At 35.5% G+C, this 27,331-nt stretch overlaps 1 protein-coding gene across 2 annotated transcripts; it reads right to left on the minus strand.

The window, feature by feature from the left end:
• Nucleotides 1-1,709: 1,709 nt before the first annotated feature.
• LOC127842899 (D-2-hydroxyglutarate dehydrogenase, mitochondrial-like) lies at nucleotides 1,710-20,893 on the minus strand. 2 transcript variants are annotated; one of them, XM_052372710.1, is made up of 10 exons: nucleotides 20,779-20,893; nucleotides 17,915-18,009; nucleotides 14,032-14,134; nucleotides 11,958-12,151; nucleotides 10,357-10,525; nucleotides 8,404-8,580; nucleotides 6,508-6,617; nucleotides 5,651-5,822; nucleotides 3,655-3,748; nucleotides 1,710-2,741 (listed from the first exon to the last, which is right to left on the minus strand). In XM_052372710.1, exons 3-10 carry the CDS (start codon nucleotides 14,063-14,065, stop codon nucleotides 2,585-2,587), a joined length of 1,107 nt encoding a protein of 368 aa, XP_052228670.1. In that variant the 5' UTR covers nucleotides 14,066-14,134; nucleotides 17,915-18,009; nucleotides 20,779-20,893; the 3' UTR covers nucleotides 1,710-2,584. The 2 variants fall into 2 exon arrangements, with proteins under 2 accessions (XP_052228670.1, XP_052228669.1); XM_052372709.1 differs by having other exon boundaries at nucleotides 20,454-20,888.
• Between the last annotated feature and the right edge of the window lie 6,438 nt (nucleotides 20,894-27,331).

A 27,331-nucleotide genomic window follows, 5' to 3' on the forward strand; every position in this document is an offset into this window, starting at 1 on the left:
TGCACAGGCTAATCTGAGACGACATTTTACGCACAAGCATTATGCCCAGTTTTCTCAGAACGCGACTAATGTATAAAGGGTGTATTAATTTCTTTAATAAATTATGGCACAGAAAATTATGAAGACAAGAAACCTGGCAATTACATACATCCATTCTACCGAGACTCACAATGTTAGCAAAATAACACCATCCAAGTACAAGCCAAGCTTGGTCTGCAGGTTAGCGATTTGCACACATGATTTCCAGTTAACACCGTTTTTTTTCTATTTTAAGAAACAGTGACCTTGCCCCGACCGGCCCCAAATGCAAGCCCAAGCTAGGTCTCAATTTGAGTCAAATACACAAACAATTTGAATGCACATTATCATTACAAAATTTAATGATAATGTTAATTACAGTTTTTGAAATATTAAGCGGACATGATTTTTCTGGATTCCGCCATTTGCCTAGACGCGGCTTGCGTCAAGTATACCCATAATACGCCCGTTTTCGAAAGGTGGTATAGAAGACGACTTTTTCCTTTTGAAACAAAATGAAAATGTTGCCCAGATACTGTGAAATAAAGTTCCCGTGAAATGACAAAATAAAAGGCGGGTAAAACCGGTTTGTTATAATCGAGGTAATGTTGGCAATTTCGTTATAATTTAACAACTGCCTTAACTCCCTTATGACAAATCTATAAGTTTCAGAACCGACAAAAGATGTGCATATTAACAGATAAAGAATTGGTGAATTCGCAATGTATTATTCATAGATCCTTGTGGATCTAAGTTACATGGTGTGTAGCTTCAGGAATGCGTACACGCATTCTTTGAACGACTTAAAGACTTAATTGTTTTAAGTATCAACACATTTTTGCTGTTTAACATATAAAACAAAAATGCGTCAATATGAGTTAAAAACACTTTAAATATGTAACACGCTTTACCTGTGAATTTCAGACTACCTTTGTATGTAGAAATAAGTACTAAAATTGTGCATGAAATAACGATTACGTTTTCATAATGTATTTTCTAAACAACACAACAAAACATAACAAAACAGGTTACATTAATATGATAGCATTCTGCAATGTCTTTCACATCAAAAGTATAACACATTTCTGGTAAATATTTAAAATGCTTAGAATCTTCAACTTTTATCCTACATTGATAAGCATCAAGACAACACGATTTCGATAACATAATAATGTATGTCGGCAACACTTGGAACCGTTGTAAAGAATGCCATTCAATATGTATTTTCTAAAACTATCAACGGTAACATTAACCTTTGGCGACTGGGACCTTTAATCTATGGACACATATCTGGAAAACCTTACATATTTATCATGTAACCGGGTGATATTACCTCCCGGTATATTAGGTGAATTTCATCCGTTTAAAATGTTCTTTCTTAGATAATGATACTTATTGTTTGTATATAATTTTGGTGCGAATAATACTCTACATATTTCTAAATGTGCAACTAATTGAAGTTTAATGGTTTAATGTTGTAGTTAAATAAAGTTTATATACATGTATTTTGTTATATAAACTTTATTGAATGATGTAAGTTTAGGTAGACCTTTCCACCAATTGGGCAAGGTAATCGGGTTAATCCTGATGAGTAGTGTTCTTTACCCATAATACAGCTATATTTCACATGGTTACTTGCTCTGCTGTTTAATATAATTATCTGAGTTGAAATACAAAAGTTAAAACGATCATTTACAGTTCATTATTTATTACAACCTTCTTTGAGGTGGATAGTTAAGGGACCCGGTCACAAAACAAACCTATCACAATCACATGTCATAATCATGTGGCAACATATGAAGAAGGCCACGAAATTAACACAAAACTACTTATTGAATTAGCATATATACAATCTGGGGACAGATCTAAGTACAACAGTCCGCCCTGTGTTATCCGAATATAAAGCGAAAAACATCGGTATGTTACGGGCGAACCGACAAATTGCATAAATAGAAGTCTAAATTAGTTTACACATATGAAACTATAACACTTTAGACCTCAGAAAATGTTTTGTAAGGAAGTTTATGCCATCCAAATCACATAATTGGGTAATGTCTTGTAGTAGCTATCACGTAATGGCGATTCAAATGTTAATACATCCGATATTTTCGTGTAGGCGCGGAGGATTATAATGCCGTTTGAATCTAGTGATCACATAATAGCATGTATTGCGATGTAAAAGGTGCTATCAATATTTTGTCAAAAGGCAAATTATTGAAGAGGTAGTTGAAGTCTTTGATGAGTTTAATACTAAATCATCAGCTAATATCCTGTATGAATTGAGGGTGCAATCAATTAATATTCATCAGGCACTTCATGCTGTGACATCCTCATTGGTTCATACTAAAAGACTAGACATATCACGTGATGTGATATATTTTGCAAAACCCACAACTAAGCCGACACATTAAAATCGTTTTAAAATCACGTACCATATCAGTCGTTATTATCTGAATGAAAGTACGATTGATGCATTTAATAAATCAGCATTTTTTGTATTTAGTGATTTATTGTTTTCTTCAAAGACTGTTGCTATCCTGGATACTGTAAGTCTTTTATCACAGTGTCAGTCGTCGGGCAATGTCTTGTAGGGGTTAAGGATTCCATTCGGGTCAAACAGATGTTTAATAGCCTTCATGGCCGCCACAGCGGACCTCGACTTGGAGTGGTAAATGTAGTGTCGCTTCTTGAAGCCAAGGCCGTGCTCAGCGCTTATGCTTCCCCTGCAAATGAGTAAAGTTCTGGGAAAACGAGGCTGAATGAATGTGCGTTAAGTGTCGTCCCTGATAAGCCTGTACAAACTGCACACTTTCCACTGAGACTGGGTTTAATTTAGCAGACCTTTTTTACGAGAAATTCCATAAAAGCGGAAAAAGTCGTCCCTGATAAGCCTGTGCAGACTGCGCAGGCTTGTCTGGAATGACACTTTCCGCACGTGCATTAACCCCAGTCTTCAGAAGTCGAAGCTAAATTGTACAACATTCAATTGTTGGGAGCACAGGGGGAAATGAAACACGCAAAATTATCGGGAGAAACCTCACACTAATGAAATGCTACTTGTCCTGTTGGTTTTCACCCTCTCAAAGGTCACTTTCAGTACCGGAAATAGTATTGTATGAAGGTCATAAACATCTAACAGGTCAAAATGCTAGACATGTGAGTCCATGAGTGGTCGCCGGGGGCGTAGTGAGTATGGTGTCATTCCAGTGAACGGAACTTCGACAGTTCGTTCCCGCACTCTGGCAGCCTTCTCAAGAGCTTCTCTTAAGACACTCGTTCTAGTTCTACCCAGGAAACGGACTCAAAAGTGCCTCAATATGCCTTTTGCTTTCGATGCAATTGAACATAAGTAAATATGATTAAACTTATTAAGCGCTGAAGTAGAGTAAATATAGAATCGATATGAGCCTTGTAATGGGAAAACTGGGCTTAATGCATGTGCATAAAGTATCATCACAGATTAGCCTGTGCAGTCAGCACACTTTCAACCTTAAATTGATTTTTTGCTAAGAAGAAAGTTCCTTTAAACAAAAATGCAAACAAACTCAAAAAGTCGTCCCTGATTAGCCTGTGAGGACTGCACAAGCATTAAGCCTAGTTTTTCCAGGCACATATATCATTGGATTTACTGCATACCTGCGCTCTGCAATCCAGTCATACACAAACGGCTCAATCAATGAGGCCACTTCCTCATCATAAGATGGACTAGTTATATTTAAATGGAGATTTCCTGAAAAAATTATCACAAGTCATTTTTAATTATTTGATTTCTCTATTTGTCTTATGTTGAAAATACTCGCAAAAATATGTTTTATTTTTATGTATATAAGCATTCGTGATCTACAGGTGAAACACATTTCAATCTTACACAGAAATCAACAAAATATCCACTATGATTCAACAGTTAAGTGTGATATTCAAGTAAATTATCTAACAACAAGGGCTGTTTGTAAAACATGCATGCCCCCCATATGGGCTTTCAGTTGTAGTGGCAGCAATTGTGTGAATACGTTTTTTGTTACTGTGAATTGACCTTTGACCTAGTGACCTGATAATCAATAGGGGTCATCTGCGAGTCATGATCAATGTACCTATGAAGTTTCATGACCCTAGGCGTAATTATTCTTGAGTTATCATCAGGAAACCATTTTACTGTTTGGAGTCACTGTGACCTTGACCTTTGACCTAGTGACCTGAGAATTAATAGCTGTAACCTGCCAGTCATGATCAATGTACCTATGAAGTTTGATGATCCTAGGCGTAAGCTTTCTTGAGTTATCATCCGGAAACCATTTTTCTGTGTCAAGTCACCGTGACCTTGACCTTTGACCTAGTGACCTGAAAATCAATAGGGGTCATCTGCCAGTCTTGATCAATGTACCTATGAAGTTTGATGATCCTAGGCATAAGCGTTCTTGAGTTATCATCCGTAACCATTTTGCTGTTCGAATCACCGTGACCTTGACCTTTGACCTAGTGACCTGAAAATCAATAGGGGTCATTTGCCAGTCATGATCATGAAGTTTCATGATCCTAGGCGTAAGCGTTCTTGAGTTATCATCCAGAAACCATTTTTCTGTTTCAAGTCACTGTGACCTTGACCTTTGACCTACTGACCTTAAAATCAATAGGGGTCATCTGCAAGTCATGATCAATGTACCTATGAAGTTTCATGATCCTTGGCCTAAGCGTTTTTGAGTTATCATCTGGAAACCATTTTACTATTTCGAGTCACTGTGACCTTGACCTTTGACCTAGTGACCTCAAAATCAATAGGGGTCATCTGCAAGTCATTATCAATGTACCTATGAAGTTTCATGATCCTAGGCCTAAGCGTTCTTGAGTTATCATCCGGAAACCATCCGGTGGACGGAAGGACCAACCGACCAACCTACCGACATGTGCAAAACAATATACACCCTCTTCTGCCAGTCATGATCAATGAACCTATGAAGTTTGATGATCCTAGGCGTAAGCGTTCCTTTCTTTATCATCCGAAAACCATTTTACTATTTCGAGTCACCGTGACCTTTACCTTTGACCTAGTGACCTGAAAATCAATAGGGGTCATTTGCCAGTCAGGATCAATGTACCTATGAAGTTTCATGATCCTAGGCGTAAGCGTTCTTGAGTTATCATCCGGAAACCATTTTTCTGTTTTGAGTCACCGTGACCTTGACCTTTGACCTAGTGACCTGAAAATCAATAGGGGTCATCTGCGAGTCATGATCAATGTACCTAACAAGTTTCATGATCCTAGGTGTAAGCCTTCTTGAGTAATCATCCGGAAACCATTTTAATATTTCGAGTCCCTGTGACCTGTACCTTTGACCTAGTGACCTCAAAATCAATAGGGGTCATCTGCCAGTCATGATCAATGTACCTATGAAGTTTCATGATCCTAGGCCTAAGCGTTCTTGAGTTATCATCCAGAAACCATCTTGTGGACGGACGGACGGATTGACCGACCGACCTACCAACATGTGCAAAACAATATACCCCCTTTTCTTCGAAGGGGGGCATAATAAAGACATACATGTACAGACAGTGGGTCTGTGTGCAGGTGACCAGACCGACAGACAGAAAGTAATGGTGAATTAAGAATGGCATTTGTTAGCTCAAAAATACGCACCATCGCCCACATGTCCATACCCCACCACCCGGGTTGCTTTGTGACCGACCCGACTGCGCATGTCCAGGACAAGGTTGTAGAAGTCATGGAGCGGAAGTGACACGTCATACTTGTAACAGTACCCATCATGTAGCAGTGCCTCCGCCACGCGCTCTCGCAGGCCCCAAATATGCTATAGATATCACCACTTTACCAGTACATGCATCATGTGCCAAAGTGCTAATGAAACTTCATAACCGCTCTATGAAGGGGTTGAAGGGTTCGATATTAAAAACTGTAATGAAGCCATGGTTGAGTGTAGGTGCTTGGTACTGGGCACTGAAAAAAGCCCTCTTGTGTATGCAAGGTCCCCATGGTGCAGTGGATATGGTGTCCACCTAGCAACTGGGAGTTTGTGTGTTCAATCCCTAATGTGGCAGCGTCTTTAGATCCCCCATAGACACCAAGAACTGGTTCTAGTCCCAGCAAACAGACTCAAAAGCTTTTCAAATAAGCATTACGCTTTTGATGCAATAAAGCTAAAATAAATAGGTTTAAACTAAGTATGGGACTCCTGTACATTGCAATATCTGACCAAATCACATAACACATCTCAATGTTTGAAAAAGCAAGTGGTGTTGCTTATGATTTGGGGTGAAAGTAATCTTTTAATGATAGCTTAAGATGAGCTTTTAGAGGAACTTTTCTCGGAAAATTATTGTCCCATGTATTTCATTTAGATCACACTCCTAAAAATATGGGAATGTACGTACATACGGACATATGTACTGAACGAAGCAGACAAGCGCAATTCTTTAATCCCTCTTTGTGGTAACAATAATAGAACAAAAATTAACAAACAAACAATAACCATTTACCTGCATTTGTTTGTCGTCAACGGCAACCGTTCCGTCTTTGACCTTTCCGACGGTCATTAATGTCTCCAGAAACTGTGTCAACTTCTCCTCGTCGTGGGTCCCGTTGGACCCTGAAATCCAGGGGTTTGTAAATATGTGAGTGATTTAGACTACCCTACAGAGAAAACAATGGATTTTGCCTAGCATCACATTTGTTAGGAAACTGCATGACTTTCCATTGAACGACTCTTATTCCTCTCACATAAAAAACATATTCAAGTCAAAAGGGGTGTCGTTTGCTGACTGTAGGAACATGTCTTTAAATTTGTTGAACGGGAAGAAATTAACTCTTTCAGTGCTGGAACCGAATTTTGAAGGTCTTTGCAAACAGTTTGGATCAAGATGAGACGCCACAGAACGTGGCGTCTCATCAGGATCCTAAATGTTTGCTATTCTGATAGTATTCTTTGAAAAAAAATCGAAGAAAATGCTAATTTTAGAAATTCAGCAGACAACATTTTAGCAGCCAACAAATTTCCCAGCATGCCAAGGGTAAAGGTTTGATATTCAGTGTGGAGAATAACATTTCATCAATTATGACATTCATAACTTTCCATGTGGTCATATAAACCTGATGATGATCGACTGCTTACTTTGTTGTTACAATACAAGGTACAATTATGGTTTCCTCACTTTGTATTGTTAACCGTAAATCATATATAAAAGGACTTAAGGTCCAATTAAAATGCAGAATCTTACACCGAGAGCTGTATTCAAAGGTCTTTAAAGGTTAAATGTACTTGTTGTTGAAGTATCAATAAGTTCACAATTAATTTAATTCCAGGTTTTAAAATCTTTGCCGTGAGTCAAACATAAAGGTCCAGTACAATGGAGAGAAGTACATCAGGCTGTTGAAAAAAAAGACATGAGCTTCACTCTGGGAAACTGGAGCTTAACCCTTTGCATGCTGGAAAATTTGTCGTCTGCTTAAATGTCTTCTGCTGAATTTCTAAAATTAGCAATTTCTTCGATTTTTTTCAAAGAACACTATCATAATAGCAAACAGTTTGGATCCTGATGAGACGCCACGTTCTGTGGCGTCTCATCTGGAACCAAACTGTTTGCAATGGCCATCAAAATTCGGTTCCAGCACTGAAAGGGTTAATGATTGAGCCTAAAGTATTGTCCCAGATAAGCGTGTGCAGTCTGCACACGCTAATCAGGGCCTGCATTTTCCACGTTTATTTTATCTTTTGTGTTAAGAAAGTCTGTTCTAGGCAAAATCCGTTTAAGACTGAAATTGTCGTCACTGATACGCCAATGAAAACTGGGACGACACTTTACGTACATGCTATAAGCCCTGTTTTCCCAGAGTATGGCATAACAAGGGACAAAATTGTCACAAAACCAGGCTTTCATTGTGAAAAAAAATCTGATAAAGGGAGAAAACTCAAACTGAACTTTTGAAATGAACAAACAAAATTAACCCCCTTTGTAAGTTTTTTTTTTTTAAATCTATTTTTAGTCGTGGCGACCTTGACATTGGAGATATTAACGTGATTCTTTCGTGCGACACACCGTCCCATGATGGTGAACAAATGTGCCAAATGATTTTAAAATCTCACAATGAATGACATAGTTATGGCCAGGACAAGCTCATTTAAGGCCATTTTTGACCTTTGAACTCAAAGTGTGACCTTGACATTGGAGATATCGACGTAATTATTTCGCGCGACACACCGTCCAATGATGGTGAACAAATGTGCCAAATGATTTTAAAATCTGACAATGAACGACATAGTTATGGCCCGGACAAGCTTGTTCCGCCCGCCCGCCAGCCAGCCAGCCCGCCCGCATTCGCCAATCTAATAACCAGTTTTTTCCTTCGGAAAACCTGGTTAAAAAAACAACTCATACCGGAGGTCTCAATGAGGATGTAGAAGGGATGTTGTGCTATCGGGCTAGCCAGCTGGAGGTTTGAGGTGCAAACCTTGAGAGACTCGCTGTCAAGAAACTCAAAGGCTGACAGGATCTCCGACAGGTGCTTCTTGCTGTCTCGAAAAACGTCTAGAACGTCATTGAAACTATCCAGGCCTAAATACGAGTATATAAAACAACATTTGGCAATTAAAAGAAAGACTTATGGAAAGAAATAGGTATCTTTTGAAGAAAAATATATATTTTAGGTATGACGATAGAGTAAACATTCTCAATTCAATATATCATATTTGCCACTTTAACATATCTTGTTAAACACTTCAAGAGTTAGTAATCATGCATAGTGTTTCTATGAAAAAAACAAAATGTCCAGTTTTATTTTAAATTGTCTTGGCCTTTTTGACCCCATTTCCCACAGTCCATTACTTACACCAACTTTACAGCATATTGTTTAAGATATAATCATTCTTTGTTACAAAGTACTTCACATTGTTAGCCTGGCTGCATGTTTTCAATCCTCTAATTAATGTAACACAAGAATATACAACTGTATTCTATGTACATAGGTTGACAGATGTACTCCAAAACAATTATATAATGCAAATAAGACGAAAACAGGGTAACATGCATGTGCGTAAAGTTTCTTCACAGATCAGCCTGTGTAGTCCACACAGGTCAATCAGGAACAACACATTCCACCTGAAGTGGATTTTTGCTAAGAAAGTTAAACAAGAGGGCCATGATGGCCCTGAATCGCTCACCTGACTAACCAAATACAATCCCAACCCAGTTTTTATCAAGATAAACATTCTGACCAAATTTCATAAAGATTGGATGAAAACTGCGACCTCTATTGTCTACACAAGGTTTTTCTATTATTTGACCTAGTTTTTGACCTAGTGACCTAGTTTTTGACCCCAGATGACCCAAATACATTCCCAAGCAAGATTTCATCAAGATAAACATTCTGACCAAATTTCATAAAGATTGGATGAAAAAATGCAACCTCTATTGTCAACACAAGGTTTTTCTATTATTTCACCTAGTTTTTGACCTAGTGACCTAGTTTTTGACCCCAGATGACCCAAAAACAATCCCAACCCAGATTTCATCAAGATAAACATTCTGACCAAATTTCTTAAACATTGGATGAAAACTGTGACCTCTACTGTCTACACAAACAAATTGTTGATGATTTTCTCAACTATTTGACCTAGTGACCTAGTTTTTGAACCCAGATGACCCAAATACAATCCCAACCCAGATTTCATCAAGATAAACATTCTGACCAAATTTCATAAAGATTGGATGAAAACTGCGACCTTGTCTATTGTCTACACAAGGTTTTTCTATTATTTGACCTATTATGTGACCTAGTGACCTAGGTTTTGACACCAGATGACCCAAATACAATCCCAACCTAGATTTCATCAAGATAAACATTCTGACCAAATTTCATAGAGATTGGATGAAAACTGTGACCTCTTCTGTCTACACAAGCAAATTGTTGACAGACACACGCACGCACACACGCACGCACGCACATACGGACGCTGGACATCACACGGTCACATAGGCTCACCATGTCACTTCGTGACAGGTGAGCTAAAAACAAAAGTTTGAAAAATTGCAATAAAAGTGGAAAGTTACGTCCCTGATTATCCTGTGCACAGTCTTCGAAATTAGCTTTGAAAAGTTACATGCCAGTCGGACCAGTTACTTAAGAATTTTTACATGCCCAACATATTTTTACATGCCCAAACTTTTTTTTGAATTTTTGTATGTGCCCGGCATTAATTTTACTCGCCACGGGCGATCGGGCATGTGCTAATTTCGAAGACTGCTGTGCAGACTGAACAGGCTAATCTGGGACGACATTTTAGGCACATGCATTTAAACCCTGTTTTCCTAGACCCAGACTTAAAACATCACCTAAAAATGCCAAATTGACGGTATTGGATTTCTGAGGGCACAAAATGGCTGCCTTGGTGATAATTCCCAGAGCTCCTTCCGAGCCTATAAACAGCTGCTTGAGATCATATCCCGTGTTGTCCTTCCGCAGTGTTGACATACAGTCCAGTATCTCTCCGTTTGCTAAAACCTGCAGAATTACGAAGGGAATATGGTAATTATCTACAAATAAATGTGTACTGTGTTAGAAAATGTATCAAATTTGCTACAATGTTAAGGCACTTTATTAAATAGAAAAACATTACTGGACACCAGCCTGAATCACATGACTTTCTCAAGTTATTCATGTTGCCAGTCCAGATTGCATCCAAAGCATTACGCTTATTTGAAACGCTCTCGAGTCCATTTCCTTGGCCAGTCTTTGGGGGAGATCTAAAGATCGCTTCTAGAGTGGGGATCAAACCTGTGACCTCCTGGTTGATAGGCAGACATCGTCTCCATTACACCACGGCGACCAATACAATTGATACCTGCATTTGTTTAGTGTTGCTGTTAAGATGTCATGATGTCAATTTTCTTATGTGTATATTGTAAAATGCTAGGCTACGTAACACACATCTTAAGTGTGGGCTGTCTTAAAACATGCAGTTCCAATTGAAGAAGATAAGTCTATAAAAGTACTTTTACAATTGGTTATTTATTGCCTGAAAGCAAAATTGTGACTGTGATTGAAAACCTTGAAACAAAATAATTAAACAGAATAAATTGCCAAATTTTTTTTAAATACTATCCGTTGGATTATGTTAACCATGGTTGAATTTTAAATTCACATACATATGTTAATCCTTATTAAATTAGCACTCTCCAGCATTACCCAAAGTATTGCCAGTATTAAGTTCAACCGATTGAAGCTTTCATAGCAAAGTTTATGCCAGTAGAGAAAGAGAAATTTATCTTGGAATTTTAAGAAATGTAAATTTAACCAATTGTTAAAATTGGTACAGCTGGGCCATGCATGTAAACTGGTAGTTTGTTGAAATTATGTGGTCAACAGATGTACAAACACAAACGCATAGATCTATTAATAAAAATGTTTCGTGTTATGGAATGTAAAAAAAATAACAAACTCGCAAAATATGTGACAATTAGAAATTAAAAGGCATGTGTACTATAGGTAGTCAACCACATGCAGATTACTCCTTGTAATGTTCACCTGCCTTAGCAGGTCAACAATAGATAAGATATAGCCCTGCTCAGAACTTGTCATATCTCTTCATGGAGGTAATTAACCCTTTTCCACTAACAGAGTAAAAATGGCGATGTGCAAACAGCATAAAACCAGAACAGACTGGGAGTAACTCGCAGTCTGTTCAGGTTTTATGCTGTTTGCTGCTCATCAGAACCTAAGCTTTGGAGATGAAGCCGTAAAAGAACTTGAACATAGTAAGAAAGGTCTTCAATTAAATATAACTCTCTAAGGGACTACAAATGCGTGAAAATATGTATCTAAGTTGTAAAGGGTTGATCGAGGTACAAACATATCAATAAGCCTCGTTCTGGAAAAACAGTGCTTATGCATGCAGTTTTCCCAAAACGTGGCTCCAATTATAAACAAGACTCACTGCTTCCAGGCCTAGGACACTCCCATGTAGAGAGCCGTATCTTAGCAACCGAATCCCACCAGCGTTGGTCGCTAGGTTACCACCGATGTGACATGACCCCTTGGCCCCAAGGTCAAGGGGCATGATGAGGTTGTGCTGGGACACGTGGTCATTCAGGTTGCCTAGGATACAGCCTGCCTGGCATGTGAGAATACCTGAAAGAGGGGAAAATGAAAACAAATCACAGCAAAAATGATTTATTTAATAAACAAGAGATGTGTTCGTCAGAAACACAATGCCCCACATTTGCGACGCTTTGAAAAAAAATATTGTTTTTTGTTTTTTTTACCTTTGACCTTGTAGGATGACCTTGACCTTGAACTTCCACCACTCAAAATGTGCAGCTTCATGAGAACACCGCTTTGAGAATTTATTTTTTTTTGACATTTGACCTTGAAGGATGACCTTGACCTTGAACTTCCACCACTTAAAATGTGCAGCTTCATGAGAATGCCACTTTGATTTTTTTTGTTTTTTTTGTTTGACCTTTGACCTTGAAGGATGACCTTGACCTTGAACTTCCACCACTCAAAATGTGCAGCTTCATCAGATACACATGCATGCCAAATATCAAGTTGCTATCTTCAATATTGAAAAAGTTATGGCCAATGTTAAAGTTTTTGGACGGACAGACACCATATATTTGACATTTGACCTTGAAGGATGACCTTCACCTTTCACCACTCAAAATGTTCCGCTCCATGAGATACACATGCATGCCAAAAATCAAGTTGCTATCTTCAATAGTGAAAAAGTTATGGCCAATGTTAAAGTTTTTGGACGGACGGACAGACGCCATATATGAGACATTTGATCTTGAAGAATGACCTTGACCTTCACATTTCACCACTCAAAATGTGCAGCTCTGTGAGATGCACATGCATGCCAAATATCAAGTTGCTATCTTCAATATTGAAAAAGTTATGGCCAATGTTAAAGTTTTCAGACGGACAGACGCCATATATTTGACATTTGACCTTGAAGGATGACCTTGACCTTTCACCACTCAAAATGTTCAGCTTCATGAGATACACATGCATGCCAAATATCAAGTTGCTATCTTCAATAGTGAAAAAGTTATGGCCAATGTTTAAGTTTGTTTCGGACGGACAGACTGACTGACATACTGACTGACGGACAGTTCAACTGCTATATGCCAACCTACCTGGGGCATAAAAATGTTAACCACTAGCAGCATTTAAATGCAAAACAAGCCATTCATATGTATTTTGATTCATTTGTAGTCCCTTAGAAAGTTCAATTGAATTTTAGACCTTTCTTACTAGATTCAAGTTTTTTAGGCTTCAACTCTAAACCTTAGATACTAATGAGCAGCAAACAGCATAAAACCTGAACTGAGAGTTACTCGCAGCCTGTTCTGGTTTAATGCTGTTTGCACATCCCCATTTCCACTTTGCTTCTGAGTGGGAAAGGGTAAGGGTATTAAATTTATCTTGTTAAATACTTAAGGTAAATACTTGAAAAATGGTTTAACATCTTGTCACAACTTCTGTAAAGTCTGTTTGAACAGGATAAATGTACTCATACTTTTATAAGCAGTAAATAAAAATACGTGACTTAACCACTTCTTTGCAAAACAGAATTGTTATAATTGAGAATCGGAGTTTCTCAAAATAAATGTTTCTTGCACAATCAAAGATGACACTAAAAAATACCAAGTACAAGTGTGCATCTTGATTTACATTGTAAAGCTCATCGGTAAATGAAGTGTTATTGAGAAAACATTAAATACTGTATAGAAACATATTGAGAATAAGTTTACTACTTAAACCTGTCATTATGAACTTATATTACAAAAATTAAAGAACATAGTTTACAACTTTGAAAAGAAAAACATTTCACAACTAAGTATAAATTATACAATCTAGTCAAGAGGTTTCATTAAATGATTATATGTGTATTCTTTTGGCACAGATTGTGATATATAAATATTTAAAGAAAATGTTTTTAATCATTTACAAAACAATTCTAAATGATTTCCCTAAAAAATAAAGATTAAGGACTATTAGAGTACCTGAGAGAGCATCCAGACTGATGATGTTGTTCATGAGAGACGTGGACAGAATGATTTCATCAAACACTGGAACACTGCCCCCTACCAACCCTGTGTTGCCTCCCTTGGGTGAACAAATAATGCTTTATTGTAACAATTGTAATATTTATTGTAATGATAGAGTAATGTAAGATAACTTATAATAATGATTGATACAGTGTAGGAAAAAAATCATGTTTCAACAAAATCGTTTCATTTTAGAAAAAATATTTTTATTTTCAACAAGGCAGTAGTGTAAGGCAAATTATATTTATTAGATTAGAAACAAGGGAAGTCCAAGAAACAGGTATATCCCACACCAATGCTTTTCTAACCATGAAGAGGTGACCTTAATTTTGAGCCAGTGTTACTGACATTATGCATTCTACACATCGTCCCAATGACCTTAACTTTGTGTCCAAGTTTGAAGAAAATCCTTGCATGGGTAAAGAAGATATGGACTGGACACAAACAGGAAAAAACTTTTGACTTTCAAGTATTAAGCTGTGATGACTGATTCATACCTTCTGAACATTCTCTCAATGACCTGAGCATTGAAGCCAAATTGCATGAAAATCCTTCAAAGTTGATATGGACAAGACTTGCAAAAAGAGGCTCAAATGTTTAACCTTGAAATATAACCTTGACCTTTAGCAGTCATGACTGACTTATCCCTTCTGCACATTGTCTTAATCACCTAAACATTTTAGCCAGGTTTCATGCAATTTTTTAAAAGGTACAGAAGCTATGGAGAAGACATGAAAACGGAGTCTCAAACCTATGACCTTAAAGTAAAGTTTTGATCTTGAATGGGCATGACATGCTTTCAGCATATCGTCACAATAACTTACAAATCTGAGTGAAGTTTTATGAAAAATCTTTCAAGAGGTATAGCAGATATGGAGTTGATCCACAAGTGTTACGGATAGTCTGATGGACTGTTGGATAAAATTGCGCCTACTGCTTTGTGGCTGAGATTACCAATATTGTAATGTAAGGAATATCATGTTTAATTTCAACAATATACCAGTAGTAATATAGAGTAAATCATGTTTAAAAAAACTATATTGTTTAATTGCAACAATATTGTTCTTAAAGCCACACACCTTGAAATGAAAGTAAATTTAAGTAAAAATAAGAAACATATTTTATCTATGCCAATGAGAATATATCTGGTGGTTACAAGGTAGAAATCAGTCTTTTTTGCGCGTTATATGTATTGATTTACATGGATTTCATTTCAAGGTGTGTGGCTTTAATGAAAGGCAAATCTTGTTTAATTGCAACAGTATAGTAATATAGAACAAATCATGTTCAAGTTTTTGCAAATATATAGCAATTTATTAATGAAGTATTTTAAAATAAAATATTTTCAAGGTCTTAAAGATTGTGCATGTAGATTGTTATTGCCATTGTGTCACTTATTTGTAATATTTAAAACCTTTTTTTTAATGGACCTGATAAAATTGAGAAATGTTTATTTAATGAATAACAATGTTCAAAGAAATTGTTGGAGTATACAGGCTTGTTAATGTAGACTCAAGAATAAATTTACTGCTATTTGTAAATTTCTCATTATTTGAAATTCATGAATAAGGTCAATTAAATTTAAAGTTACAATTCAATTACATGACTGTCCGGGACAGCTTTTATCTGGTTACTTCAAAACCCAGAGGTGACATTACATTTTTCTATTAACATAAATCATAAATTATGCCTTCATGATGTGGATGTAATGGTTGTGGATTTGACCCTCATTTTTGTAAGTCATTGGGCACTGAATATTGCAGGCATCTTCAAATTTTCAGCAAAAAAAAAATGAAATATTGAATGAATATGTAACAAGTTCAAATCTCAAATATTGCCAGGCTGTGTTGTCATCGTGTCATTGGATAAAAAACATTGAATATAAACTTAAATCTCTAGTAAATATTGATAACTTGATAATGCTGCTTTTCTAATTTCTATATATATCAGGTAATCCCATATAACCACAAATTTAATTATAAAAAAAATAATTCTGGCAAATATTGAAAATTAATGTGTTAAAAAAATTCATAAACACTAAAGGATACCATTTTTGGTAGTTAAGTGAAGAATGATTTATGGGAATGAGATTTTGAAATCAATCACGCCCAAAGCAAGAAACACAATGTGCACACATCATGTACTGTCAGCTTTTTTTTTTCCTTCTTTGAGACATGCCAAATATCGGCCCTTTCCCCTATACAATTTTTTCCACTCTTATAGAGATTTTCCACAAAGAAATTATATCTTTTTTTTTTTTTGAGAAACCTTTAATTATATAAGTTAACATTATCCAGTGTAAAAAATGGAAAAATATTAAATTATATGTTGCCTTAAATTTGTTTTAAAAACAGTAAAATAATTAAATTGATCATTTAAGACTTTCCTTATTTTCCCCCAAAATCCGGTGTTTGGCGCAATTTTTTTCACCTCAAAAAAGGCCAGGCTCTTTCCCGAAAGTCAGATTAAAACCCATGACTGTTTAAATTTAATTATATATATAACAACCAATGGACGAATCAATAGTTGTTATTCAGAACTCTCCAGTCTGGGTTTTTCCGATATTTGAGCACGCACGGTAGGTACAAACAAAAGCTGACTAGCATATTTTAAAAGAGAGTGAATCAATAATTTCTCTTATCGCTGAATAGTAAACACCACTTTTTCTGCTCAAACGTTCGTAATAGTTGATAAAAATACCATGTTTTAATCATTTTTTTTAGATGAACTAATCTCGATCGTGTTTAATTTGTAATAATACTATGTAACACGATATAATGCTGCATGTACATGTAAACAGCTTCAGTCACATAACTATGTAATTGCATAATTATACTGTGCGTAGGCCTGTGCATACAGTTTTAATAAACGTTTGTAAACAAAACTACCAAGACATGTACTCCATCGTATATATATATTATACTATTCAAATATATTTAAAATCATATAGACAAGTACCAAACAACAAAAACCTTACTATCCTCAGTCCATTCGTAGTACTAGAACTAATATATCATTCTATATCAGTTTGATATTTATATGTCTATTTATATAGCTCTATTGTGATGCTTTTCTTTAATCTATTCTGAAAAGTAAAGAAAATTATTCGCTATTGACTAAGACCTTGAGATTAGAAGGCACATCACTAACGAGCTTTACCATACAATACTTTTTTTTGATATATCTATAAAGCATGCCGAAAAAACAAGAACATGAATAATGTTTTTCAGAAGAAATATTGCATATTTCAAGCCGTTTGTATAGGTTCCTTCATTACCATACAGCTGACAAAGTCTGTTATCATGTCTTTTAAGGATGTTAGCTACTGGACCCATTCGTTTAGGCGGCTTTACATCTGATCTGAACCGTGTATTTAGACTTTAATCCTGTTTTAAACGTCTGACATACATGTATATCCGTGTTAGATTTACTGTGTAAGTATTAATAATAACAGTAATAGTAATATCAACAAAAGACTTAAATTTTGACATTTCCTAAAAGAAACACTACTGTCGTTTAAATTACTTATTATTCACTATTGAATGGGAAGCAAATTGGATATCAACGTTACTGGTCATTACTGTATTAATGACAATGTTTGTACCTCCCACGCGCCCTCAGAAATCGGAAAAACCCACAGAGCGCTAGTTCCGAATTAAATCTATTTAAATTTAGATTTAATCCAACTCGATACATAGCAATTTTTACTGCGTCATACACAGTCATGCAAAAAGTGTGCATCCCAGGGACTGTCAATTGCAATTTCGTTAAGCTTTCTTTTAAAAATGTATGCATACCGATAACCTTCATTAAGCATCTCCGAGAGCCCTGATATTACCTGTGGATTGACAGCAAACTTTTTTTCATTACAGATTTTCAGGATGTCTGACACTTCCTCAGTTGTCTTTGGTTTCAAGACCAGCTGACTTATTCCTGAAACACATGTATATATTTATATCACCAATAGTCATACAACAGACTTTAAGCATAAAAATACATGAAATACTTATACTTTTATAATGAAAGTACCACACTCTGGAAAGCGGCTTGATGATCTCTGTTTACTCATTAATTACAGGGGTATTTTCTACCAAATTTTTTAATCCAGATCTCCAAAACTTTGGAAAACAAGAAACCCTCGGAGACAGGTGATGCTCCCCAAAGTTTTTTTTTGTCACAATATTGCACTATATATTCAGATAAAAGGAAACGTCTTGAGGGCACAGTAGTTGGGGGGACAATAATTTTTTTTTAGAAAATTTCAAACTCTGTGAATAATCATCCGACCAGAACCAGCTGATAATATGCACATCTCCTTTTGGTAGTGAAGCTTCCCATAAAGTTTCATTGAATTCTGGTCATTAGTTGCTGAGAAATAGACAAAAATTGTGCACGGACGGAAGGACGGATGCACACGCACCGACAGACGAAGCGGCGACTATATGCTCCCCCCAAAATAAATTTTGGGGGAGCATAAAAAAACCCATAAATACTGTAAGCACAAACAACACAGAACCCTTTAATGAATAAATTCAAGTTTGATGAAGGTAATAAAACTTTATAATTATAGTATGTGACTTTAAAACTATTTGAAATTTAACAGCTTGCAGGGCTTGACATTAACTTTTTAATCCGCTTGTACTCATCAAAAAGTTTGTTGCCTTGTCTTTAAAATATAACTTGATATATTAAGTAAGTTTTCAGCAGTGTTACAACAGATATATTGGAGCATACCCTTAATATGGCTAGATTGGTAATTGTGGGCTTGGGTACTACTTACATGTACCCCGGGTACTCTTAAGTATACTTACATGCACCCCGGGTACGTTTAATATACTTAAACGTACCAGGTCGATATTAGACTGTACCCAAGTTGTATTCCCGCCCAAAATCTGATGTCGTAAAATGCGCTAACATTCATCTTAGACAAACATCTCTTTTAAAAAAAACTGCATCAATATGTTTTTTGAGTATGAGTTTCGATAATATAAAGGCCATTCAACAGAAAATTGACAAAAATGTGAACATAATTAATTATAAAAAATAGCGGACAACGACCGATTTAGCGTTAAAATTCCCGGGTACGTTTTAGTATATTTACCGTACCCGGGTACATGTAAGTATACTTAAGTGTACCCGCAGTACATGTAAGTTGTACCCGAGCCGACAATGACCAATCAAGCCTTAATATGCCCTTACATCATTCAGTATAGTTAACACAAAATAATGTTGCAAAATGACTAACATTGAAAACTATCAATTTACAATTTCTATAGGGGTAAGGGCATTAATAATTATACAGCCAATTATGGTGAAAAGCAAAATATTCATGCACAAAGAAACAAAAACTGACTAAAACTGCGGATTGAGTTTAAACTGTTACGAATTTATAAAAAAAATTGAAGTAAATTAACTGCAAATGAGAACGACTTTGTTCACGGAACACACAGCCAGAGTGTTGTGAATTGAACTGTGTGATTTAACACATGCTTTAACAAAATTGTATAGTGTGTAAGTATTGGAATACTTTAATTGTGCTTAATTGTTAAAATGTCAACCAGATTTTTTGTAATTTAATTACATGAAAAAAAAATGGATTTTTAAAAACCAATCTTCTTGATAGTTTATTAGAGAAAGAGTTTACATTAAATTTTCTCAATTATCCTGTCGGACAAGGGCATCATTTTTTTCCCGATCAATATTTGACTTGTCCCAGACAACAAGACTAGCTTTAATGTCGAGCCCTTACTCTGTTGAATCCAGAATTCAGTGGAATTTTCCAAAATATCACACATTCCAGAGTTAATAATAATATATTTAGCTTTAGCTGTAGGAATTATATAGTCATCTTTTTAATTCAACATTCACATACATGTACTTTTTTTTTCTTAGACTCCATTTGGTTTTACTGAATAGGACATTTCTCATAAATTGCTGTAATGGAGTCTGGGGAACAAACACCCTCTAACAATAATTACTTAAGTATATCTTATACCAGTGCAATTTAATTTTGGTCATACTAGTGGATAGAACAAGAGCACTGCATAACAGTAGCCACGCTCGGCTGCGGATGCAGATTTGCATAAATGAAAGCTTGTCTGATTTTTTATTTTTTTTAGAGGTCACAGTGACCTATGATCTAGTGACCCAAAAAACGGGTGTGGCATGTGGAACTCATCAAGGTGCAGCTACATATGAAGTTTCAAAGTTGTAGGTTGAAGCACTTTGATTTTACAGCAAATGTTCAAAACCTTAACAAAATGTGAAGGTTTGAGCACGACGCGGATGTTGGACGACGAGCTGGCTAAGACAATACCTCGGATTTTCTCCAAAAACAGCCAAGCTAAAAATCATAACACCAATTTCATGATTAGAACCTCTACAGATTTTGAGCCAGTCAGTGTTGTAGCCTTCCAGGTCTGAAGGATCTGTTAGAACTCTCTGTTCTCCTGGTAGGAGTCTCTCGAACTGTGCAACGTCTTGGTCTGTTAGTTTACTGTAATTTCCACGTTTTAGGTACGGGTACCGCACGCTTGTTAACTCAACTGCCCTCAGCGTATTAGTTATGTGGGCTTCCCTTGAACTTACTGCACTCGATACTAGGCCCAACTTTCTCCATAGTTTACGTACAATATGCGAACGTATAAGTTGACAACTGTGCATTTCAACAAATTGTAAAGTCTACTTAATAAGAAAACATACACGTAGTGGAGTGACACTTTCATAAAGGGCTAAATGCACTAAATCTTGAACTCGTTCTGATTATTTCTTTTTTGTTGACATTAATTTATCGGTGCGCAAAATTTAAATGTTGTGTGAATAATCACAATGATTACATTCCACTCATTCTATACATACAACGCTACGTCAATACTTTTAGTAAATTAATGTGTTTATGTGTTTTATTGCAAATGTAGTTAGTTTTAATCCGTTCTTTTTTCATTTTCATTTAACGGACATAAAAACGACATTTCGTCTTTTAAATATTATAATTAGTTTGAAACGGGACTGATAAAAATGTTACTATTATTAAGTCACTAAGTTATTAAGTGGACATGCTCTATTTCTTGTGGTAAAAAAGAAAACAGAATAAACAGTGCCAGTGGAATTACTATTTAAACTTGGGATGGTTCGACTACGATTTGTTTACTGTTGTGAATGATTCATGTATTACAAACTCATTCCTAGAATCTTGATTTTGAATAACGAAGTAGATTCTATATATATGAAAGTCGTTGCTTGAAATATGATATTGTGTTAAAATTACTATGTCGGAAAAGGGAGATAACATTAACTGTACGTGTAATGCAAGTCTTACATATCCATAGTTTGTTTCAAACGAATAAACTTAATAAGGCAACTAATTTGTTACACTTCATATTTTTGGTCACTGGAAGCTTCGTTTTCTGTTATTTGAACATAAATGCTCACAACACAATAAGGCAACACAATGCTTAAACTAAATGTTTTGAAGAGAGCTACTTTGGCTTTCGGCGGAATATGACTAGTAGCATATCAAGTGACGTCGTTTTTCGGCGATGTGAAAATAAAGGTGAATAACATTACTATATCAAATTTAACTAAACCAATACTAAAACTGACAGAAGGTTACGTTTTTAATGACGCATTTGATCATACAATAGAATCGAAGCATGACTTTTCGTTTTGGGTTTTCCCGAAAATTTGGCTACCGTTTAAAGGAACCAAAGGTGTCATATCATGGCAGATATCTCCGGAAATTCCTGGATCCTACAATTTGTCCAAACATCAACGACTAATTTTGGTGTGGAGAACTCAGTTATTTCGAGATCGCCAGCTTGGTATCGGCGTTATTGATGTCGATGGTACTGCAAACAATTCAAACACTGTCCACGACATGGATTTTGATATGTTGACTAACAAAAGTGGTGACAGCGCTACGAATGGTATTGAACTGAAACGCATGGAGAAAGGGAAGACTAACAAACTTGAGGTTCGAAATGGAAATGTATGTATAGTTGGGAGCATGAGTGCTACTTGGCAGCCCTGGATACACGTGGAAATCAGCGAAAATCACCAGGAGGCATATACTACAGATGTGTCCAAAGAAATCAGGAAGACTGATGAAAATACAGCAACTAATGTAGAAACATCATTGGAAAATGTTGAAAACGTTGAAGGAAATGAATCGTCGTTCAAGGTGTTCATTCTTCTTATCTTTTTCTTTGCGTGTGTCGATTAAGATGTACTTAAAATATGTAAATATTTCAAGTGAATGTTAGAAAGCTGATTTAATTGACTAGAATTGTTTAAACTGAATGTAAAGTAGAATAATGTACTTGAAGTTTAAATAAATAAACAACTGCCAATGTTGAAGTTTGGCATCTTTAATCCTAAAAATCAATCTTGTTTGTTTCCACCAATTTGAACAACTAGAATTTTTGTTGCCGATCCTTAACTTGTGTTGGTATTCAAAGTTGAGTTTTCATTAATTAAGTTGTGCTACATTCAATAGTATTTGCAAAATTAGCTTTTAACTATCAAGAATTATGTGTCTATACATTCATTAGTCTAGTAAGAAAAAGTTGATAAACTTTTTTGCCGAACTACCTACCCTATTTTAGGGATGTAAGTGTCACTTAACTACTTCTTATGTTCCTCGAAAAGTGCCAGCACATAGATGCATTTTAGTCCGCCCATCCGTCAAAATGATGATTTTGATGGAATTGAGTTTGCGTTTGTCTGACGAAATGACAAAACAAATTTCAACGAATTTCTTCTCCTATATGTGCTACTCCATGCTTCTTTCCGTCTGTCCTTCCTTCCGTTCATCTCACTTTTCGTCTCCGTGTAAGATCTCAAAGACTTATAATTCGAACTTGATATGCAGCATCGCTTTACAGTGAACATGCGAAAGGCCGATCCGGTTCAATGATTTTTCAGGAAAATAACTTTTATTATTAATAAGTCACTTTTCGTTTGCGCGTTCGAGATCTCAGACGCCGATGATCTTCCGTCTTTAATGAAACTTGATATGAAGCAGTCCTACAAGGGGGCATGGTATGTCGTTCCACTCTAATGAGTTTTCAGGAATTATTGCCCCTTGATTTTTTGCATTAGTATGTTATAAATATATCCCATTAGTAAACATGCTATTTTGTACATGAACAAGTTTTCTGCTGTACAGAAGATCATTATTGGCAATTGTATGAACTCAAATTTTGTTGATTTATGTGCACCACTTCTTGTGAACTTTTATTAAAGCTTCTTATAAATCAAGGTTTACTTTGTCTATAACAATTGTACTTAAATCTTGTATACTCGCTTTAATATTACAGGCATGATGCGTCACTCAAATGCTAAAACTATCTTAAATATTGCGTATTCTCATCTTGACATTATTCTGCCCAGTTTCAGAACAGATTTTTAACCTAGACACGTATCCGTGACACACAAACGCCCCTACAGTCATTTTTTTTCTTACATTTTACCGCGAGATTTGAACCAACATATTCAGATGCACAAGATACATGCAGTTCTCACGCCTTGTCGGGCTTTTAAACGTACATGTACACTGGTAATTTGTGATGAACACGCCGCACAAGTTCATAATATATATAAACTAAACAAATATTTTAATTTTGCTTTAAGTCAATAACATGGATTATGTCAAAATAAATGCGAAGCTGCACAAGTCCAAATGCTATTTTTACTATGTTTGTGAAGTTTTATTTCTAGAGCAGCAATACTTTTGGAGTTGCGCTCGACACAAAATCGGACGGACGGACTGAAAGACAGAAAGACGGAATGGTGCCAGACGGACAAGGGCAACTTTATTTCCACCGCCTATATAAGAAACTGACTGAGAATCAGCTAACCCATATGAAGAAAGAACAATAAATAAGTTTTAATCAAGCAATTAAACACGATATTGAATATTGTGAAAATACTTGTCGTAACTTTTGGAGAGTTGAAGTGCTGTAACCTGGCTCCCAGGTGTCTAATTTTTGAGAATAAAATTGCTAAATTTTGCATTATTGGGCGACTTATTTCATTATTTAAATTGAGTTGAACTTTATGATTTATCGTCATTTGCTTTTCAATAAATGTGTAAATATTTATTCATTTATTGAAACAGTTCTTTTAATTAAATAATCGAACTCTTGTTCAAAATTATTAACCATTTTTTTGTAACTTAACATTAATGGCTGAAACTTATAGAACAGGAACTCACTGGCTTGCAAATATAACTAGAAGGCCAGTGATAAAAAGTCATTGAGTAGGCTACCCACAAACATACCCCTAACACAAGCCCATTAGTTAATCAAAGAACGAGGAATATAATGCTGATTATGCTGTGATATATAATTAAAAAAGAAAAGAAACAATATTTTACTAATATATAATATTTACGCTGTCAACCAGTATCGAGCCAGATGTAAGAAAACTATTTTATTGGTTTTACATAAAGTCTTATTCTTCATAACACCGCTCATTGATCAACATGAACTTAATTCTGACTCCGAAAGCAATACTTTGTGAAATATAAAGTACACAATGGCATTGCTGCTCATTGTTATTCTTCTTTAATATACGAATCCTTGAGTTTAAGAAACGGAATAATTCAAAGCAATGCTATGAACTCTCTGGTCTCGAGAAGAAGAACTTTAATTTCAACAAATACATATACATATATACACAATTGAAATAGACCTTTATGGTCCTTGTTCAACATGATGTAATATGTACATAAATTTACAATCTGGCGACAATCAGTGCCTAAATACATATCATGATGTAATATTCATATCAGTGTATTTACAAATTTGCTAATCGAGTATGTTCATAACATATGGTATGTATATGTACACTACTTTATATTTATAAAGAATTTCATTCTTAAGAATTACATCTTACTCTATTACATCTATTATTACAGCATTTCTAAAATCTCTAATGTTTCACTTTGTTTCATGTGAGCTTCTAGTCAATTAAAATCTCGGGATTACTACAAATACTTGTTACCTTGACACCTGTCAATTACTGACGAATAGGCAAGTTCAGGTTATTTCCATTTAATTTTGAGAGTTAAATATATATGTATTTCCACCCACGGACTGACCTACCGAAACAAAATATAGGAAAGTCTTGGGAAATGTGTTCGTTACAATTTTTGATATTCCATTGTTAGGTCATGGGTTTATGAAAATATTAATTTGTGCAGCAAACTCATTTTGCAGGCCTAAGCTCAAAAGAATCTTTCTCATTTACAATGATTGTACAAATATGTTCAAGCTACGAATCTTATCACAATGCATAACCGTTTAACACGTAAATTTGTTTCAATAAATACAATAACAAGTAATACCATTCGCTGTAAATTTGTTTTGCGTCGGTAGGTATTATTTAGTATACAATTGAGAATCATTTACATATGCATTACATTATTCTCCTTTTTTCATAGAGTGATTGAAAAGCATAAGTACAATAAATCTAAGGTGATGGGTGATGAAAACTTGAATAAACAATCTCATCAATGACCCAATTATCATCGAGATATGGTGATTATTAGAAAAAAGAGCGGTGAACACGCACAGAAGAGTGGTTGTTATATATAATTTTATCCCATCATAAGACGTGCATTGTCGACATAAACCACGGTGGGATATATTTTCCTTTATTTCGGCAATGCTGAACTAAAGCTGTCACGCGCGGCGGACTCTTATATCAGACATGTGTTGAGGATGGTCATATAACTCGGAATCAACTATAGAGTAATCATTTTTGTACAATCAGATTCAACAAAACAAATAATTTGATACCAAGATTTAAACACAAAATGCAACACAAAAGCAAAAAAAAAACAACAACAACACTTTTTACGAATATTAAGCGTACTCATTACGTCATTATTGACACGTCAAACGACAAAAGTCATATTCTTTCCCACTAAAGCTGAAGTTTTTTGTATTTTTTTTTTCATTATTTCTTTAAAAATCGGGGACGTAGAGGTATGATAAACAGAAAAACAGGTTAGTGCCTCATCTTTTGTAAATTATGCTCGGCACGAATAAAATTATAAAACAATGTTTGCTTAAAATAACTTTGGGATTTTCCGTGTTGTTCTATTTTCCTATTCTATTTTAAAGAAATAATTGACGACGTAGAAAATTGATGGGATAAATCGAATACTAGGTAGGTGCCTAATAAAGCGAAGTTTATTTTGCTCGGCCCGAAAATCTGAATCAATCGCCAAGGCTCGCGGTTCAGATTTTCAAAGCCTCGCAAAATAACCTTAATTTGCTTTATTCGGAACCGACCTAGTATTTTCTATAGACAATCCCAGAAATCGATTTCCTCCCGGATTACCCGCCCCTGAATACTCGCGCGCGCCTCCAAAACGGTACTGAAGAAATAAACATGGACCTATATATGTGTGTATAGGTCCCTACGCAAAACAAGGAAGCGAAACGGGTTTATCAAATATATTTGAGGATGTAAAAAGTTTCTGTTATCGATCTGACAGGCAGATAATAGTTCGTGTTTTTTTTTTATTAATATAAATTACGTAATTAGTAGAAATAAGGTTCATCTGCATTCGTTTAGGAGTAATAACACTCAGCATGGACATGGACCTATTTGTGTAGGTCCCTGGCATGAATAAGGTCTTGATTGTCATTTAACATGTTATTTAAAGGTGACGCGTGATATCTTATCTAAATTTCGGTATCAACACATGTGCAGACATGTGGTGTCACGGGCAAACCCATAAACGCTTTTAATCTACACTTGGAACATCGCCTCCCATTGAGCGAATTCGTTCGCGCCTTTATCGCTGATGTTTTTTTCAAGAGATGTATGTTGCTGTCATTTATAATCCGTAATTAAAGAAAAATTAATCACTTATTTCGTGCGTGGTTTAATTTTTTAAGCGTAAATTTAGACCGTTTTACGAACATTTAATAAAGACATACGTTTATGAAATCTAGAGAACGCAATTGGAACTATTTAAGTTTATTTAAGGCTCATTATTTTTCATGTTGAACATTTCAATCGTGAAATAAGATGTTATTAAGAAAATTTAATAATATTTCAGGCAACATGTAAAACGTTATTTAAATAATATAAGAAAGTTGTAGACAAAAGCTGATATGTCCTTTTCAATAAAAAAGTATGACATATCCTGACATCTTACACAGTTTTGCAAGCGAATAACTCCGATACTTGTTCATTTAAATCACAAAATTCATTTCCGGCTAGTTATTTTTGTATTAGC

This window comes from Dreissena polymorpha, chromosome 8 (assembly GCF_020536995.1).
Source record: "Dreissena polymorpha isolate Duluth1 chromosome 8, UMN_Dpol_1.0, whole genome shotgun sequence".
Lineage (NCBI taxonomy): Eukaryota > Metazoa > Mollusca > Bivalvia > Myida > Dreissenidae > Dreissena > Dreissena polymorpha.